Below are 20,061 nucleotides of genomic sequence, written 5' to 3' on the forward strand. Positions count from 1 at the left end.
GCATTTGTGGAAAAACGCTGAATCGCCTGTGCTCATCCAATCATATTGGATGGGCCGGTTGCTTTGTTAAGGCCCTGGGTCAGCAAACAGAAGGCACTTCAGTCGCAAAAGAGGATGACAATTACCAGAAGAGCCAACGTCACAAAGACTAGAGCTGGCTAGCCATCCTGTGCTGTAATAATAATACACATTTTGCCCATTATTCCTGAATTATATTGTTGGCTTTTCTGTTTTTTTGCCATTGAACATGGATGCAAATGGACCTGGAAATGAGTGGCTTTGCATTGACCGATATCTCAGCATGGCCAAAAGCAGCATTTGATGCAGAGTGCGCCTTTGGGACAATGACCCCCATCATTGCGCCCAATTGGCAAATAAAATCAAAATTAAAAAGTGCTGCTGAATCAATGCTGTTAGCACGATTCTCTCAAGGTATTGCTCTCAAATGACAAAGACGCCAGTTAAACGCAACTCAAGACTTCAGAAGTACCTGTTGAAGCATGTGGGTGATGTCATTATGACCTCATGTTTCCACAGTCTATGGTTGTAAATAATAACGGTGCTAATATAAATATGTTTACAAGCTGGGTGATGCGTTTTATGTACAAAACCTGTCTGAGCTGCACTTATGAATATATATATATATATATATATATATATATATATATATATATATATATATATATATAAATATTATCCAAAATAAAATCTTGACTCTAAATTAAATCGTTAAATCTGTATGTTTACAATGCTGTAATATGACTGTAATTAATGTAAATCTAACTTTCCTATCTTTGATGATTTTCAATTTACAATCTATTGTTTAAATAGTGATTTATTTCTATATAGAAAGTAGCTACCTTCTTTCAGGTATCATACAGTGTTATATTCCATGTTATTCTGACACATTAAATTGACTTTCTTAATCGGTAACACAAGATCTTCTGACTCTCTCTCTTTGAACCCCCATTCCTTCCCTCCCCAGCAGTGAGCCCCAGTTGTGGCCGGTGGGCATGGTTTTGGAGGGTAGCTCAGAGGCGCTGTGTCCCCCCCCATCTCTGGAGCTGCGTCCATCCTGCAACAAGAGCCAGCCCTCGCCTCCTCTGGGCTCAAGCTCGCAACCCCACGACGGAGTCTTCCCTGAGGACAAGGAGCCCGTCAAGTACGGCGAGCTCATCGTCTTAGGGTGAGATACTGAAGCGCCATGTCGGCTGATTTACATGTCTTTATATGTCTGCCTGTGGCTGAGTATGAACTTGTGATATGCATGTGTGAGTTATAGGACCCTGAGCCAGATTCCGACTCAAGTCAGGTCTTAATTATATTCAGTTTGATCAGATACAGAAGGGTCTTGCTGGGGTCTGTGTGTGTCCTTTGGTTCCTTTTGGAGTGAGTCTCTTCTTTTGAAAATATAGTTTTCGACAGGTCCAAAGACCTCAAGTGTGAGTGTGGCTTTGAAATTCAGTGAAGAACTAGATCCATAAGAGCTTGCAATCTCAAGCGCTGCGCTGTCATTGGAGCTGAGTATTGGTACTTGATAACTTTAAGGTATCGACCAAAATAACCCAGTAGCAACTATAAGTAATGAACTTTCTCCAGTCAAACGATACCTGCATTCAATCCTGTTTGTACTAAGATCTAAAAAAAGACAATTTTTTAAATGGTTTTGGTCTCAGCTAGTCTATATCGATTCATTTACGGGATTGCTCTTGTGCCGGCGGAAGACCAGCTGGATGTCCCTCATTTTCAGCCGGATTTCCCTCACCCTCCAGTTTCTTTGTGTTGGCGTTCTAACCTCCGGTTGATTTATGGTTAACTGCTCCTCAGATCTCTGCAGGGTAAATCCAGACAGCTAGCTAGACTATCTGTCCAATCTGAGTTTTCTGTTGCACGACTAAAACTACTTTGAACGAGCACGTTCCACCAAAACAAGTTCCTTCCCGAGACTATTTTGCAGAGGCACCGTTATTGTGTCTGGCACTGCCCTATACGATTGTGATTGGTTTAAAGAAATGCCAATAAACCAGAGAAAACTATCCCGGAATGCTGTGCACATTTGTGTAAAAAAGTCATTTGGATGGGGAGGATAGGTGGAGCCATTTTACACAACTGAATTATACCCATTAGCACGATGGGTATCGAATGAAGTAGGAAAAAAAGATATAAAATGAAGTATCACTTTAAGGGAACTGGTACTGCTATTGGTTCTGGTATCGTAATTCTATAAACAATACCCAACCCTAGCTGTCATAGAGATCTCAAGAAGACTGGGTTGGGTTCTTAGAACTAAGATCAGATTGAATATAAGGTAGCAAGATCACACTAGGAACCAAGTGGACGCGAGTAAACCAAGATCAGATTGACTGGGTCTAAATTGTATTCAATCTGATGTGGTGGGTCCCTATATAATGATGTAGGTCAGTGTGTCCCTGGGTCTTTTTCAGATCTCCTTTTGAAAGTGAACCTCAATGTTTGAGATGGTAATCTCATAGAGTCCCCATTAAGGCCGATCAAAGTAACCAATCAGACCGAACTCAGAGTAATTGCTCAAACGTAAGCAGTGTGAAGTAGTAGCAGCCAAGGTTTGAGCAAAATCAGACCACTGGCATCTTGACACGTCACCTGAGATATAATTGATAAATGGACAGATGTACATTGCAATATTTTCTACATACTGTACCTATCCTTCATGGATTGACTACTGATGGCCCAAGGGGTTAGAGAGCCCCTATAGGTCTTAGCGTGTGTTTTGCATCTGTCCATCCACTCCCATTTCATGCAAATACCGATTTGCCTATAGCTTGCCAGTGAACAAAGCAAAACCTATGGTCTGGTTTGCATGCAGATCTGTGTTGCATTTGTTCATTTAAATTTCCTTTAAAATATTCTCTCACTGCAGGGTGCAGCAGAGATGGCAGAAATGGATAAAGTAATGGTCTTTTGAATGGCAATTTGAGTTTCAAAGCCCTTCCAGACGGTTTTCTCCACAAGACTAAAGTTATTTGCATGTACTGTCGATGTGAACTGAGTTACCACCGGAGTATGTTAAGAATCATATACCACTTCAGCATTAAAAACTTGAAAAAAATATGCCTTTAAAGTACATTTAGAACAGATAAAAAAAAGTGTGATCAATTTGCAATTAATCACGGGTTAACTAAGACACTCATGCGATTAATTGCGATTAAAAATTTGTAATCGATTGACAGCCCTACTTTAAAGGTGTCATGGACGTCATTTTTATGAATTTTTGCCCAAAAAATACAAAATACGTTTCTGTTTATGTGGAGATTAATCGAAGGAGATACATGTTAATGAGCCTTAAGGTGTTGGTAAGTGTATTTTTGAACTTTCAACAGAGGAGGCTAGCTGTTTGCCTCTGCTTCTAGTATTTATGCTAAACTAGGCTAACCACGTCTTACTTTAGCGTCTGAACTGGGCGATTACTTTAAGTAATCTAGAAACCTAAGTAGTCGAGAAATGCTCGTGACTAACCAAGTCAGATGGGATCCAATGGGTCACCAGGCCCAGGAAATCAATAGCTCAGCATGCAGAGTTAATTGCTACTTTGACCAATAAGAAAAAGGTTGTTTTTTTTACAACTGCAGGCTCATAAATCAGCTATTGGCTTTGATGAGGCTCCCCCAGCCAGCAACCAACCAACCATATCTTAAAAGCCTTTTAATATTCTGCACCACACTATATAAGGCTATGCTACATGGAACAAATCTGCCTGGGTTTGTTTTGGATTAGTATGACATTAAACAGACACTAAGGCACTAAAACGGACAGAGGGACTATAATGGACAGAGGGTGAATAAAGGTATATTCAGACAGAGAGAATGAGAAAAATGTGTTATTAGTAAGAGGAAAAAGAGCTCATTGGACGCCACACAAAAGTGCCCTTCACACACTGAGCCACAGTGGCACATTTAAACCTTAACCTCCATGAGGAACACCAACCAGATAGACTGATAGATAGAATGTTATACATTGCATATGAGTGTGAGAGAAGGATGTCTCTCCCATAGGCATAGAGACACAGACATATGCTTCCATTCCTCGACCTATTGATCCATGCACTGGATGATGAACACTTGATGGATGATGAGTATGGCTTGGTTCACTGTGAATGGGATTACAGAGCGAAGCGGGATTACCTGCCACCGACATTTTACAACATCCATCCAATCATGGCTTCTCTGTGGCCAGCAGAACATGACTGATCATTATACCTGCAGCATAATATGCAATAATCACGGCTGGTAATACTGGATAACTCACCCAATCTGAAATAAATCCAAGGATATTATATTTGGACTTCCTATGGCATCAAACATTTGAGAGAGAGTGACCTGCTTGGTGCGTATTTCATGTATATGTTCTATTTCATATATAAACTATACTGTGTGGAATATGATTTCAAATACAAAAACCAGCCCTTGTTGACCTGATAGAATCAGGTTCAATATAGACAATGGGTTCTATACATATTTGTGCAATAAATGTGAGGCTATTAGGTGTGATAACCTAGCAGTTAGTTGGTTTAAAAACTGATGGGAGAACTTTGTGGCTGAACATCAGGCTGTCTTGTTGTCTTGATTTGGGGCATTTATTTTAACTTTAAGTGTTTTAATTCTGTGTCATGCTTCAATCACATGATTTGACTTTGGACATTTCATTTGTACTGATCCTTCACTTAATCTGCATCCTTCATCACTGGGAAATAGTAAATACTGACAGGTGTAGTTTTGAATGACAGCACTGAACATATCTATCAAAGGCAAAGCATTACATTGTAGGAGCCTTATCAAATAAGCCACTACATGAATTTGTGAATTTAGACACTCTAACAAAATATAGGGGGTGAAGCAAAAACTAAACACACAATGCATTTATTATCAATTTAACCCAGTTATTAACATCATTATAATCAAGTAAATGTTCTTCTTATGCTTCACAGGCACAATGGGTCACTGGCCAATGGGGACAAGGGTCGCAGAAGAAGTCGCATGGCCCTCTATAAGAGACCTAAAGCCAACGGGGTCAAACCTGATGTTATTCACAATGTCTCAACCCCTCTGGTGTCAAAGGTGAGGATCATTTCAGTTTTGGCTGTCATTGAAACTGTGTGTCCCAGGTAGAAAGGAACCACATTTTATATTCTCGGATCTACTATAACGTACATCTGTAGTAAACATGTCTATTTCTTCTGCGACTCCGACACATTCCTTTGAAATCTCTAAGGAAAAGTATGAAAAAACTAATCATAGTGCGGGTGGTACATTAAACAGCGCTAGCTGTAGTTTTAACAAATTCAGGATCTTCTTTCTACTGCTATGTTCATTTCAGGTGTCGCAAATGGGAGTGTTAACAGAACAAATACATATCGATTTTAATTTCACATGTTCTCTCATGCTGTTTAATTAGCATGACGGAACAAACCTTAAGAAATGTTCTCTCTAATGAATTATAAACGTGTGTTTTTGGGTTTGCAAATGAGTGAATTTAAAGACATTAGTTTTTGGCAGTTTGAATACCAAAATGTCAAAAAACTAACCGTAAAAACTCATTTTTTTCAGAATCTTATTGGTGATTACATTTTAATTTCTTTACATATGATTGTAAAATATCATGTCATGTAATAATATCGTTAGCATTGTCATTAGCCGTGTATCAATAAGCATATTTTTAAGCGCACTTTGAAGTAGGCCTATGGCATTAGAAAAGCTATATGGAAACGGTAAAAATCATGAAACCTGGTTAATTGCCCAAATGTGCTAGATGGGATATGGAAACAACTTTGATTCGGCAAAGTCGTTTCCATATCCCATCTAGCTCCCCAAGTCAAGTTCTGAAGTAGCGACTCACAGGACTAGTAGTAGTAACTCACAGGACTGATCAGCTGTTTATGCTGTCGGCGTCTTCCTGGATATTCCCATAATGTGTGTGTCTTCCTCTCCGGACAGCATGAAACATGGCCAATAGCTGAAGTGAAAGAACAATTAAGGAATCACGTGGCCGGCTGGACAAGATGGCAGCTTAGGATATTCGCTCTCGTCTGACTCTCCCTTCTTAACTAATTTATCCCATTAAGTTTGACTTTCTCAGTCGCCTCAACAGTGTTCAGCTTTTAGGAGTAGGAATGGCCGACTCTGTGAGGAGAAACAATGCCAGTGGAGCCTCTGCGAAGACAAATAAAGGGCAGCGCGGTGGCGAGCTCGGCGCCATTACAGACACACTGAATTTTTTGAATCTCGCTTTACGCAGCTGAATGAGTTGGCCAAGGGCACAGACAGTAAGCTTGATGTCATCTGAACTGAACTGGCATCGCTCTCAGGGAGTATTGGCTTAATCAAAGCTGAAATATTGACCATAAAAGTTGGTGTTGAAGACATCTCAAAGGCCGTAGTGGACCACGCGGCAGCCTTAAGTAGCCTTGAACTTAAAATGGCGGACATGGAAGACAGTAGCCGGCGTTGCAACTTACTCATTATCGGTTTGAAAGAGGGGACCGAGGGCTCAAACACTGTGCAGTTTCTAACACGATCTCTGCCTGAGTGGTTCCTGTCCCTCCACACCGAGCAGCTGGAAATCATGCGGGCTCATCGGATTTCCAGTGACCGCTCAACCGGGGACAGACCCTGTACTTTCATTTTCAAAACCCTTCGTTATTCGTCCCGTCAGGCTGTTCTTCCAGCCGCAAAGAAGGACCCGTCATTATTGACCGCAAAACTGTGAGGTTTGCTGCAGACAGACAGTAAGCATACAATCAAACGCCGACAAGCTTTTGGCCAAGCGATGGACACAGCACGGAAGAGAGGCACGGAATTCTTCCTGCTGTACCTGGCAAGTCTGAAAAAAAACGGATGGTTTTACCATATGTTTAACCATCCCTGCGAAGCTGAGGACTTCCTTAACTCCCGGCCGATGTCTACGCGGGAGAGCAACCGACGGGCTCCAGAGACAGGCGCAGCCGGGGCCCGCAGCCGCAGCTGCTCGGAAGCGGAGGGTTGACCTCCACCAATTGCTGGTTTAATATGGAGCTCTGCCTACGATCTGTCTGAAATTAAAGGCTTTTTGCATTCTCCGGGTGGTCCGTCATCGGGCTAATAAAGCAGATTTTGGACTTTTTTGACCATACGGCTATCTCAGTTTTACCGCGGATTATACGCCGATCTTCGCCTTTGATTTTGGCCACAGTCCCCACGGACTCAGTTCTTTTTCATGCTTTCATGCTGGATGGTTTCTTTCTCTGCCACCTGACATTTTATTATTTGCATGTTCCTGACTGTGATGTGGGACTTTGATGGTCTCTGGTACAAGGTAACATGCGCGTGCCTTATTCGCTCAAGGCCGACTATGACTACTGTTGCCAGCCCACATGGTCATGGGGAGGGTGGGGTGATATTGTGTGTGTATATATATATATATATATAGACACAGTATATTATACAGTCCTTATTTGGGGGGTGGGGTGGGGGGGTGTTACATGTATGTTCTGTTACCTGTAACATGCTGCTGATTGTGTTTATGTTGTTTGTTGAATAAAAAAAACATTTGATTGAGCGGATTAGAGCCATGTGTAGCCAACTTCTGATCAAACTACGCTGCAGCCAAATTAATTGACTCAAAACCAGCTGATGGAAACGCATTTATAGGTGTTTTTTGCCCCCAACGGCTCCTTCCAGGCAGCGCTGCCTGGAAGACACTGGTTATGGTTAGGGTCAGGGTTAGGGTTAAGGTTAGGGTCAGGTGCCTTGAAGTCAACGGTCGCAGCGCTGCCTTGAAGTCAGTTAGGCAATGGTTATGGTTATGGTTAGGGTTAGGGTTAAGGTTAGGGTTAGGTGCCTTGGAGGCAGCGGTTGCAGCGCTGCCTGGAAGGAGCCATTGGGGGCAAAAAACACCATCGAGCTGGAAACGTGCCTAATTCACATTTTTTTGTTTTTTGCCTAAAATTCACTTGACAATAGAACGGAAACAGGACCAGTGTGAGCATGTTAGGGTGCTGATGCTAGCATTTAGCTAATAGCACTGCTGTGCCAAACTGTATTGTATGTGTACTGTACATTGTAAATATAATGTATTGTATATATGTTCTGAATTATCACTTCCTTATTGTAATGAACTGTCACACAGTATATTGACAATAGATGAACTCTCCATCATAACAACAAATCAGCTAATAAAATGGTGCCAGTCAGTTTAATTAGAGCCGGGGTTGTCCCTCTAGAACAGGAAATGTCCTCTGGGAAGATTTTCCTGGAAGCCAGACCTTCAGCTCTCCTTGTTATGTGACCTGGATAATGTCTTTTCCATTGGCAGGCACTCAGCAACAAAAGCCAGCACAGCATCTCCTACACACTGTCACGGAGCCACTCTGTCATTGTGGAGTACACGCATGATACCAACACAGACATGTTTCAGGTCAGTGTCTGCACACACACACCACACACACACACACACACGTCCACATGTGCCATGCCAACTCAACATTTAAGCTGTGTGACCTACTGTAGAAATAGGACGTTGGAAGTCAAAAAAGAGACATGTAGACTGAAAAAAACGTCATTAAAAAGAGCCGTAAATAGGTGACAGAAACACGCTTTGAACCAAGCCAACAAACACCAAAGATTGTTTGGAACATATTTAATGTACGGGTCAACAGCGGAGAAGTGGATCATATATGCTACAGGAGAGGTTTGAAAAGCTTCTGTGGACATTTTGACACTATAAAAAGCTAATTGTGGCAAATTAACACATTTACGTTAGCACTAGAAACAGCACAGCTGTAGATGTGCTAACTACATCTACACTACTACGTTTTGGTATAAAAACAAACATCTTTTTTTTCACACTGTTTCCAAGCCCCTAAAACGGAAGCATTTGCAAACACTGTTGCTCCAGTTATGTGTTATGTGATATGCGTGGTTAATATGGATGGAGATTAGTTCTGCTATAACTCTTGTGTGGATTGAAATTGTGTTTGTCTTAAAACTGCTTAAAAATGAAAATGCATTAGTGTAGGTGTAGATAAATAAATATACTAATGCTGCTGATATCAATCGTTTTTGTCGTAAATAGTAGTATTGTTTTATTATTTAGTTTTGGTTGCCAACATTGCAACCCATTAAAAACCACTGTAGACAACCTCATTTCATTAAGAAATCAATGTCTTAGCTTAATGTAGTAATATACACAACTCTTCATCCTGCCATTAAATGCATCAGTGCTCTGCTGTGCTTCCACTGTCAGTATGAAGAAGTTTTAAGGATGACAGTTGCTTCCCATGCTCATTCCGAAACCTTTGCTTATTCGTTTCATTATATAATTACGTTACAGGTTAGCTTCCAGTCTAATATCCATATCTCAGAAAGATAGCCAATAAGCGCACTTCCAAAAAAAGTACTATTCCTTTAAGGTGTCTTTTACATTTGAATATTTAGTCAAACAGTCATTGTAAGCTGACAGCCTTGTTAAGTCAAAGAACAGCAGAGCATGTGAGGGCATCAAGAACGAAGATGAAGCGTGAGAAGGAAGGAAGACAAAAGGCTGAGGAGATATAAAATATACAGGAGATGAGTCAGAGCTGTCTGCTCTCAGTAGCTCACAGTTGTTTTTCCATCCACCTTCTCTCATCATCAAGGAGATCCATACAGAGCTGTGACTCCAGCAGACAGAATCAACAGGGCTCCACTCCAATCTATCCATGTCTGTCTGCCTCTTTCTGCTCTGTTAAAAAGGGAAGGTTCACCCACAGTGTTCGCTTTGCCAACCTTTTATAGATATATGTTAGATATCTGTGGTATTCTGCCTCCACCAAGATGCAATGGAGGCGGATGGAATTCATATTGTGTTGCTCATAGTATTGGAAAAAGAGATTTAAAAAAGATTTCAACCGTAGACTGTAAAATTAGTAGACATAGCAGCAGTGATGTCACCCATTGGTCTTTTGACTGCCTTTTTAAAGCCTCCAGTTTGGCAATTTGAACGTCTCCATCTTGGGGGGGGTTTTCTTGTGAAGTGAGTCATCCAGTGGAAATTTACCAGCATGTAAACGCAGTCCTTCGGGTACTGCTGCCATTCGTCTGCATGTACAGCGGCACACAGAAAACACTAGCGCTAGCTAGCTTGTTGGGCAAAACACAAGACATTTTTAGGCAACCAAAATGTTGAGTGAAAACATACAGTGAGTGGGTCAAAGTTTACTGAGGTAATACAAATGTAAGTTGAGTGAGAAGTAGGGTCATTTTCTCATAGACTTCTATAGAAAAAGACTTCTTTTTGCAACCAGTGGAGTTGCCCCCTGCTGGAAATTAGATAGAATGCAGGTTTAAGGCACTTCCGCATTGGCTTCACTTTTCAGACCTGGAAGCTTAGTCCATTATTTTTGTGTCCATTACAATAGACCTGAACTTATTTTTGGGTGTTGTACGTGTTTAATCTTGAACTTCGACCCTCTCACTGTGAGTCACTTTATCAAAGTTAATTGGCACATTTGGCCTAGATATGTCTTATTCAGCGTTCTGCCAACCAACCAACCAAGCTAGCTAGCTAGCTACTGCTAACATTAGATGGTAACTTCAGGGATTTAAAGCGTTACCAAAGTTTGCTGATTTTTTGTATTGCCGTACATGCAGATGAATGACACCAGTATCCGGAGCTCCGCATTAACCCTTTGTTTTAGCGGTACCTTGTTGGAAAACATTTTTTGTTTTAAATTCCACAAGCAATTTACTGTATTTTAGCAGATTACTCAGCAGCAGAAAGGCAGACACTGTGTACACTGTTTATTTATCGCAAGTAATATCGTTATCGCTGTGTTCAACAGCGCATATCGCATATTTTGATCATATCGTGCAGCCATAGTTGATACTTGACACAGTGAAGTCAATCTCAATCATACTTATCCTAATTGGAGGAGTTGAGGGGCCAATTCATTGGATTGTAGTAACCCAAAACCATCCTTACCCAATCAAATAGTGGCAATATTGTGACACAATGGCACTTTTAGTCACCAATGTAAAGATGAACTGATTTGGTCACTGGCATAGATGATTTAGTATTCCAAGGTGAAAAATCTCAGGGGCAGCCATCTGAAAATCCAGACATGGCTCTTACCACTACATGCAAGTGAGAAAATATTCTGTAGTTTTTGTGAACTAGCCCTTTAGTACAAACATGTTCACCCTTGTGTACTGTTCTCGGTGATCTCAGATTGGCCGGTCCACAGAGAGCATGATCGACTTTGTGGTGACTGACACGGCGGGAAGCAGCAGCGGCCAAGGCGGGGGTGCGGCAGGTGAGGGTGGCGGTGGAGGCCAGTCAGCCCAGAGCACCATCTCCCGCTACGCCTGCCGCATCATGTGTGAACGCAGTGCTCCCTACACGGCCCGCATCTACGCCGCCGGCTTCGACTCCTCCAAGAACATCTTCCTGGGGGTGAGTGTTCTCCCTTGTGGGGGTCAGGCTTCTCCTGGTAAACTACACAGGGACTGGTAACCATGGCAACCGTGGTGAGAGCGACATCAGGGACATGGCTGTGCCACCCACGCTTGACATCATAGCTGTGAGGAATGGGTGTCAGTGTATGTGACCATGGCTCGAGGTAGCATAGGAGCCGTGTGTGTGTGTGTGTGTGTGTGTGTGTGTGTGTGTGTGTGTGTGTGTGTGTGTGTGTGTGTGTGTGTGTGTGTTATGTACTGCTTCTGGTCGTATGTTACTGTCTCAAGCTATAGTGAGATGCGTATGTGTCAGGTTACATAACCAGTCAGTGAACAAACAACATATTATAGCATGCAGCATATCAGTATACTGTATCACCATATGTATGTACTGTAGGCCCTATGTGATACACCAAATAGTTTGGGTTTCTGTGTTTTTAACCTACTTTCTTAGTTTTGGCAATAATTTCTATCAGTTATGATAATATTGTGCTGACCAAAATAGATGTTGACATCTGGGAATTAAGGGTTTGCTTGCACATTTCTCACCCTGTTGGACCTATTTTTAGCGAGTCACGCTCCGAGATCTCAGCTCTTATTTTAAAGGGGACATATCATGCTCATTTCCAGGTTCATACTTACGTACGTACGTACGTACTTACGTATTTTGGGTTTCTACTTTAAAAATTACATTAAAAAACACATTATTTCGGCCTTCGTGATAGTATCAAAGAAGACAGCGGGGCACACTGCCTGGAGCTGTTACTGTATCCGAAATAAAACAGAAGAAGAGCAACTGGTTTATCTGTTTAGAAAGCAGCCACACAAATCATAATTGAGAGCATTAGTGTCACGTCATGTTGTTTTTAAAGGAACACTCCGACTTATTGGGACTTATGCTTATTCACCGTAACCCCCAGAGTTAGATAAGTCCATACATCTTCTAACCGTATATAAACTGGGAACTATATTCTCAGAAAGGCGAAGCACTGCTACTTCTGCTACTTGGGCGGAGTGATATGCTTTGCAGCACCTGAGAAGCCCCGAGCAGATCAGCAATGCTTCGCCTTTCTGAGAATATAGTTCGAAGATGGCTGTGTCTCATGTGACCTTGTTATTTGTACACGCTGTGACTATACAAATCACAACATGGAAATAGGAACATGTTGGTGTTATTTTGTCACTTATTAGGAGTAGTAGGCTAGTTGGAACCAATTACCTCCAGGATCCGTGCTAGGCTAAGCTACCGGTGGAGCCGTCGGAAAGAGCTACAACACGCACGGAGATGAGCAGGGTATGTATGGACTTATCTAACTCTGGGGGTTACGGTGAATAAGACAAAGTCCCAATAAGTCTGTGAGTTCCTTTAAAGATCCTATATTATGTTCATTTTCAGGTTCATACTTGTATTTTTTGTTTCTACTAAAAAAATGTTTACATGCTTTTATGTTCAAAAAACATTCTTTTTCTCATACTGTCTGTCTGAGTATACCTGTATTCCCCCTCTCTCTGAAACGCTCCGTTTTAGCGCCTGTCTATTTAAGCCCCCCTCCCGAAAAAGCCCAGTCTGCTCTGATTGGTCAGTGTTTCCAGGTCTTCTGGCATCTCTGCACCCTCATTGCAGCCGGGAATGACTGTAACGGCACTGTAGCGACACTTTCTACCTATATATAGTATAGTTGTGACATCACAACCGTACGGAAGTCCTGACGGCTCGTTTAAAGGCACAGTTTCTGAATACAGTGTGCATTTCTCTGTGGATTGAGTGTTTTGATACTTTCACAGTATTTATATAGCACTAATATATATAATAGAAAAAAGACATGGAAAAAAGACATGGAAATCTCACTTTTTACAATATGGGAGTACAATATTTTCATAACCAGTGGTTAAAGCTACGGAATTCAAACCCAAATTGTAATAAACCATAGTTTTCTTTTAACTTGGTGATTACAATTGTATCATCACTGGTAGGAAAGACCAGAACTATAATGGGAAGACCCAAATTGGAATAAACCAGAATGATCCTTAAATAGAAAAGAGCACACTGCTTATGTTCATTAAGGCAGCATAGTCATGCACCATCAGGCCAACTCAGCACTTCTCCACTGGGCTCTGTCTTGCTGTATCAGTTCAGTGAGTAGAGCTGTCTGGAGCCATACCACAGCTAGCGGCTAATTATTTAAAAAAGTAACCCAAACCCTGACCCATTTCAATATAGGAATGTCATCAATTGAACTAACCACATAGTAGTTATTTCGCCCTGCACTGTCCCAGGTTAGTAGACTCTTCTTTGATATATTTCATGATGTCCAAGCTCCCAAAACCTCTGCAGGAGCTGCTGGGGTGGGGCAGTCTAAAACGTGACATGTAGGTGCACAAAGCAAACCAATAATAGCCCTTTCTCATGACAGCATGACTTCATCCCATGCAAGATTCATCAAGACCCCCCCCGACAACTAGGCTAGCAGTCAGAGAGATAACGTCAGCAACCAGCGCTCAACACACACACACACACACACACACACACACACACACACACACACACACACACACACACGTGACTGAGGCTTGTATAACTCCCCCAGCCTTTAGGACTACAATAACAATGATATATGGAACAAATATTGTCCTTTTATTGAAAGTCATGCTCTGTGGATCACCTCTGAATTGTGTTCTGGATGTGATGCAGATACGTTTTTGTGTGATTGATAAATAATGCATGATTATCTATAGGAAGACCTTAAAGTAACAATCGTTAAGCTTTCATTATATAACACCCTCGTGTTTTATACTATTTATGCCTAGTATTTAACCTTAAAAAATGAGCATGTTATAGGACATGATGTGACACTATTCCTCTCAGTTATGATTTGTGTGGCTGCTTTCTAAACAGATATACCAGTTGCTCTTTTTCTGTTTTATTTCTGTGAGTTACAGCTCCGCTGGCACTCACAGAAAGTGTTGCCTGCTGACATATTCAAATCCTACATACAGTGGCTTTAAAGTCCAAGTAAAATGAATATGCAGGCAGGAGATTTTCAAGAAGGAATTGTTCAGTGATGTAACGAGCATAGGTTTCTGGAGAACCACAGTGATTTGGAGCAGCCACCTCCCTCGAATGAATACTTAGACCAGAGGTTCTTTTTCTTTTAGCCAATGACCCCTTACAAGATAGAGATAGAGAATATACTGGGGACCCCTTCATGTATGTCCCTTGGAATAACTTGACCTAGCCTATTTTATACACCATAGTCTTAGGTATGTGATAGAACAACACAAGATACATGTAATAGAAAAGCATTAGAGTTATAGATTTGTTAGATTAGAAAGCAATCTATAAACTCTTGGATATAGATTTAAAAATCTAAATATTTGTTGAACTATGAAGCCTTTTGTAAAAAGTGCCACGGACCTCACTTTGAGAATCACTGATTTAGACAATCACCACGCTCTTTTGGAAATGTAAACAACGCTTTTGCTAAATTATATCCAAACACACACATCTGACCCACAATAATCATATGTTTATTTTATTTAGCACCTTTTACAGACAAAGTCACAAAGTGCTTTCCAAGAGAAACATTTATAAGAAAGAAAACAGCAAAAAAAACGTAAAAAAATATTGCTCTGCTAGCCACTAGCTAAAGAAAGCGTGGTTTTAGAAGGTGGACGAGGTTTAGCTTGTCAAAACAAATCACATTTGATTGAATTAGTTTATGTACACACCCTCTGCAACGTTTTAAGGGAAGACTTATCAACATATTGTGACATGTTTGATACCAAATACACATATCAAGAGATATCCGAACAATTATTGCAGGGACACGTGAATTAAATATATAATAATAAAAACATTTTTAGCAGTTCTTTTAAGCTTTAATAAATCATAAAAGCTGAAAACATAACATTAACATATTATCACCTCATACAGTTAATATGGCTAATGTGGTGTTTGTGTCCACCTGATTAATGTAAGTCCAATATTGACTCTCCTTTTAACTCTGCTTTGGTCTCCACCAATTCCTGAAAAAAAAAAAATCTCTTTAGCTGCTAAATGCTCCACTATGTCCGCTAGTCTCTAACTTTGTCTGCCTGCTGCTGAACAGGTAGTGTACAGGGGCTTTATCAGAGACTTTTTCACTAAACTAAGCTTATCAGAGTGCATGGTGAGACTGAACCAAAACAGTACATCCGGGGACCATAAAACTAAAACAATGAGCCGAAAGAGGCTAAAAAGGAACTGCAGAGTTGGGGATAATTCGTCTTTACACGTGACACCTTTCACATTACACAATCATTTACCAATTGTTTATATATTAATAAGTCAAGCTTTTAAGTTTGCTAACTTGTGATCTAAAAAACTGATTATTTGGCCTTAAACATTAATGTTGAACTCATCCAGTGAAATTCTTCTAATCTCCAGAGCAGCAACAGCCATAAAGAAATGTTTGAAGAAGTACATCTCCAGACTGTTTCTTTTCCTTTGCTACACACGCCAGAAATCTGCTGTTTCATCAGAGCTAATTTCTGTTCATAATACATCTTTTCTGTCTCTCTCTCAGGGATGGGTTCATTCTTAAGCGTGGGCGTATCTCTGTGCATCAGTCAGTACAGTAGTCGTTCTGTACTGAGCTAAATATAGCAGCACAGAAAAGCAATGTTAGCTGTTTTTCTAGCCCGCCACCTCTTATATCCTCTTCCACTATCATCCCTCTGTGCCTCCCCAATATTCCTCTAACCTTTACGTCTGCCTGTGTGTGTTGGTGTCTGTGTGTGGCGGGGTATCTCAGGAGCGGGCCGCCAAATGGAGGACGTCAGATGGCTTGATGGACGGCCTGACCACCAACGGGGTGCTGGTGATGCACCCGGCGGGGGAGTTTGTGTCTGAGCCGGCTCCGGGCGTCTGGAGGGAAATCTCAGTTTGTGGAAACGTCTTTGCCCTGAGGGAGACTCGCTCAGCCCAACAGAGGGGAAAACTGGTAAGATGAAGGGGGTTGATGGGATAACGAGTCCTTTGTTTGCTTCGATACGGTCACAAAGTTTGAAGTTACTGACCTTGATTTAGCCCCGTGAACTGCAGGGAATTCTGTAGAAATGGGTTTGTTAATGCAATGAAAGGACGTGAACGCCAAAGCTGCAAAGATCAGTTACTGGATTAGTTGCCAACTAATAAATTAATTGGCAACTATTTTGATAATCAATTAATCGGTTTGAGTAATTTACTTATGAAAATTAAGTTACATTTCTCTGTTTCCAGCTTCTTAAATGTAAATATTATTTGTAATGTGTATATAATATAAATATATATATATATTTATTTTTGGGGGTGGCAGTAGTTCAGTCTGTAGGGAGTTGGGTTAGTAACAGCATGGTTGCTGGTTCAAGTCCTCATATGGACTGGTAGCTGGAGAGGTGCCAGTTCACCTCCTGGACAAGGCATTGAACCACCAACTGCTGGTCAATGGAAATAGTTGTTAGTTGCAACCCTAGTGAACACCCTGGTGCTGTTGCAGATCCTGGCTGTCCTATATACTTTTCAGTATTTTTAAAGGGGAAGGAAAGAAATGAAGTCACGTATAATGCTGTAGAACCTTGTCCCTATTGGTGTAAACCTCAGAAGTGGACAGTAGCTCATGGCTTGTGATTTTGGTATCAATTCTCACCACTTTGTTTATGCCGTTCCTGCCTTGACCTGAGGTGTTGTCAATCACACAGTAACCAAGAACATGCAACCAGCGTGATCAAATTTTAGCTGTCTTAAAAAGAAAGGTCTTCGCTGAGCTTTCCTCAGCACTGTTGTGGTATTAACCTCCCACTATTGGAGATTCACCCTAAGAATCTGTTGTATATCCTGTCCATTTATGACCATCATAAACCACTACTATCTTTGCTTTCGCCTTCAAGTTAACTGCCCGGTTCAGCTCTATTATTCTTAGAAATCAACCTACTAATGCGGTGTCATCTGCAAACTTAATAGACAGGGAGTGGGAAATCTACTCTTAGTGGCAGCAGTTGGGCAAAACACCCCATTGGGGCTGTAAATGAAGTAGAGCGCCTTGTTTTCAACTTCAAATACCTGCATCGTCCCCTACAAGAACTCAAACTGTCACAGGATACTATCCTTAATTGACCGATTTGTAGACTCCATCTGTAAATGTGATGCGTACATGATGATGATGATGATGATGATGATATTTTGAGGGAAGCCAATTGCAATAGATGGGAGTCAGCTGTCTGAACCATAACTAGTTGAGCACAGTGCCATCATGTGGTGGTACAAAGTGGAATGTAGGCCTTAGTGGTCCCCTAATACTGTATCTGAAGTCTCTTTTATATAGACCTTAGTGGTCCCCTAATACTGTATCTGAAGTCTCTTTTATATAGACCTTAGTGGTCCCCTAATACTGTATCTGAAGTCTCTTTCCCGAAATTCAGCCTTGGTGCAGAATTACAGCCACTAGAGCCAGTCCCACAATGAGCTTTCCTTAGTATGTGCCATTTCTGTGTCTGTAGCTTTAAATGCTATTGAGGAGGAGAGAGGGGGGGCAAGGTGGAGGGTGGGGGTGTGGCCTTGACCAACTGCCATGCTTCGCTCGTTTGCAAGCCATGATGTCTCTCTCTCATGGGGGGGCCAAATTCTCTGTGGGCGGGCAAAGCAGAGAAAGGGGAGGTAACCTTTCTCATTATGACGTCATAAAGGGAAGATTCCAGATTGGCCCATCTGAGCTTTCATTTTCTCAAAGGCAGAGCAGGATACCCAGGGCTCGGTTTACACCTATCACCATTTCTAGCCACTGGGGGGCCATAGGCAGGCTGGGGAAACTCATAGTATTGTTAGAAAACCTCATAAAGTGAAATTTTCATGCCATGGGACCTTTAACAAACCCCCACCAGTATGGCCCATAACAAATCAATTCCTGTGTCCTAGCTAATGACCAGTGATGAGAACTGACAAACCCTCTCTTCTTCTCTTTCCCCTGCTACATTTCCTTCTCCTGTACTCCTCTTGAGGTTGAAAATGAGTCAAACACCCTCCAGGACGGTTCTCTGATTGATCTGTGTGGGGCTACTCTGCTGTGGAGGACCCCCGCCGGACTGCGCCACACCCCCACCCTCAAACAGCTGGAGTCCCTTCGCCAGGAGCTGAACGCCGCCCGGCCCCAGTGTCCTGTGGGCTTCAACACCCTGGCCTTCCCTAGTCTGGCCCAGCGCGAGATCGTTGACAAGAAGCAGCCCTGGGTCTACGTAAATTGCGGCCATGTACACGGCTACCACAATTGGGGCTACCGCAAGGAGAAGGGTCCCGCCGGGCCCGGGGGCACGGCACCAGCCAGCACCGGAGAGAGGGAGTGCCCCATGTGCCGGCGAGTGGGGCCCTACGTGCCGCTGTGGCTGGGCTGTGAGGGGGGATTGTACCTGGATGCCGGGCCGCCCACTCACGCTTTCTGCCCCTGCGGCCATGTATGCTCGGAAAAGACTGTGGTGGGGTGGAGCCAGATCCCGTTACCCCACGGCACCCATGCCTTCCATGCTGCCTGCCCCTTCTGTGGAACCTGGTTGACAGGGGAGCAGGGCCACATCAAACTCATCTTCCAGGGCCCCGTCGATTGAAGCGCAGACCTGGGAGCCACATGTGACGGTGGATTGGGCAGAGGTGGACGTGCTGGAAAACAGAAAAAAAAAAGACTGTGTGCTGGAACAAAAATCTGAACACTCAAGTGTGGGATGACAGAGAAAGCACCGATGAGTATACAGGAAAAGGACCGTTGACTTGTTGAACTGAAAGTGCCATGCAATAGTAGATTGCCAAGGCTTCACATGGAATATGAGGTGTAAGGAGAATATGTAAATAAATTGTGTTGAAATGAGCATGCGTTTAGTGATCTTTTGTACCTGCTTAGTCTGAGCCCATAACATTGTGCAACTGGGAGCTTGACAGCAACACTAAAAAAGGAAGGTGAAAAACAAGACAACCAGACATGTTGGAAGCCAACTCCGAGGTTAGTCAAGCTTAAACAAAGGTAAAAACTAAGGTGAATGTGTAAAAAAGTAGGGCTGTCAAACGATTAATTTTTTTAATCGCGATTAATCGCTGAATGTCTATAGTTAATCGCGATTAATCGCATATTTTATCACATGATTACAATTCTATTATTTTGCATTTCAGAACAGTTTTTAAGTACATATTAACAATCGAAAGCAATTCTTACCAGTGGATCTTGATTGGGAATCAAATGAATGCAAAGAAAGTTACTTTATGAACTTGATTTTAAGATTTGTAATTATTTATTTACTGTAAACAAAAGAAAAATGTGTGAATCTGTCATTATTGCACAATTCCTCCAAGTACCTAACTAAAAAACTAAAAATCCCTATCCTTACCAGAGTCAATCTAGTGTTTAGTAACTCCTAAATAATGTTGTTACTCACTGACGTCCAGTGATCACCGGTTAATGAGACATCGTTTGCAGCACCTTGCAGCAGTTCCAGTGTGGCTGCTTCTCCGTGTCGTACAGGCTGTGTATCCATGAAAACTACTGTCCCCCTCGACGGCAATGAGACGGGTCAGAACATGTCAACCGTAGTACGTCTTTAAGACCCGAGTCCTCTACGA

General features: G+C 42.0%; 1 protein-coding gene across 6 annotated transcripts in view; it reads left to right on the plus strand.

Moving 5' to 3' along the window:
• Positions 1-19,300, plus strand: part of peli3 (pellino E3 ubiquitin protein ligase family member 3) — a 33,000-nt gene extending 13,700 nt beyond the window's left edge. For 3 of the 6 annotated variants that reach the window (XM_078276501.1, XM_078276499.1, XM_078276503.1), the window contains exons 2-7: positions 986-1,186; positions 4,964-5,093; positions 8,326-8,427; positions 11,218-11,442; positions 16,238-16,426; positions 18,459-19,300. In XM_078276501.1, the coding sequence (XP_078132627.1) occupies positions 1,014-1,186; positions 4,964-5,093; positions 8,326-8,427; positions 11,218-11,442; positions 16,238-16,426; positions 18,459-19,058 (1,419 nt within the window). In that variant the 5' untranslated portion in view covers positions 986-1,013 and the 3' untranslated portion in view covers positions 19,059-19,300. The remainder of the gene's footprint in view (positions 1-985; positions 1,187-4,963; positions 5,094-8,325; positions 8,428-11,217; positions 11,443-16,237; positions 16,427-18,458) is intronic. The other 3 variants (XM_078276502.1, XM_078276500.1, XM_078276504.1) reach the window with 1 other exon arrangement.
• Positions 19,301-20,061: the final 761 nt, after the last annotated feature.

The sequence above is a fragment of the Sander vitreus genome, chromosome 19 (assembly GCF_031162955.1).
Source record: "Sander vitreus isolate 19-12246 chromosome 19, sanVit1, whole genome shotgun sequence".
NCBI lineage: Eukaryota > Metazoa > Chordata > Actinopteri > Perciformes > Percidae > Sander > Sander vitreus.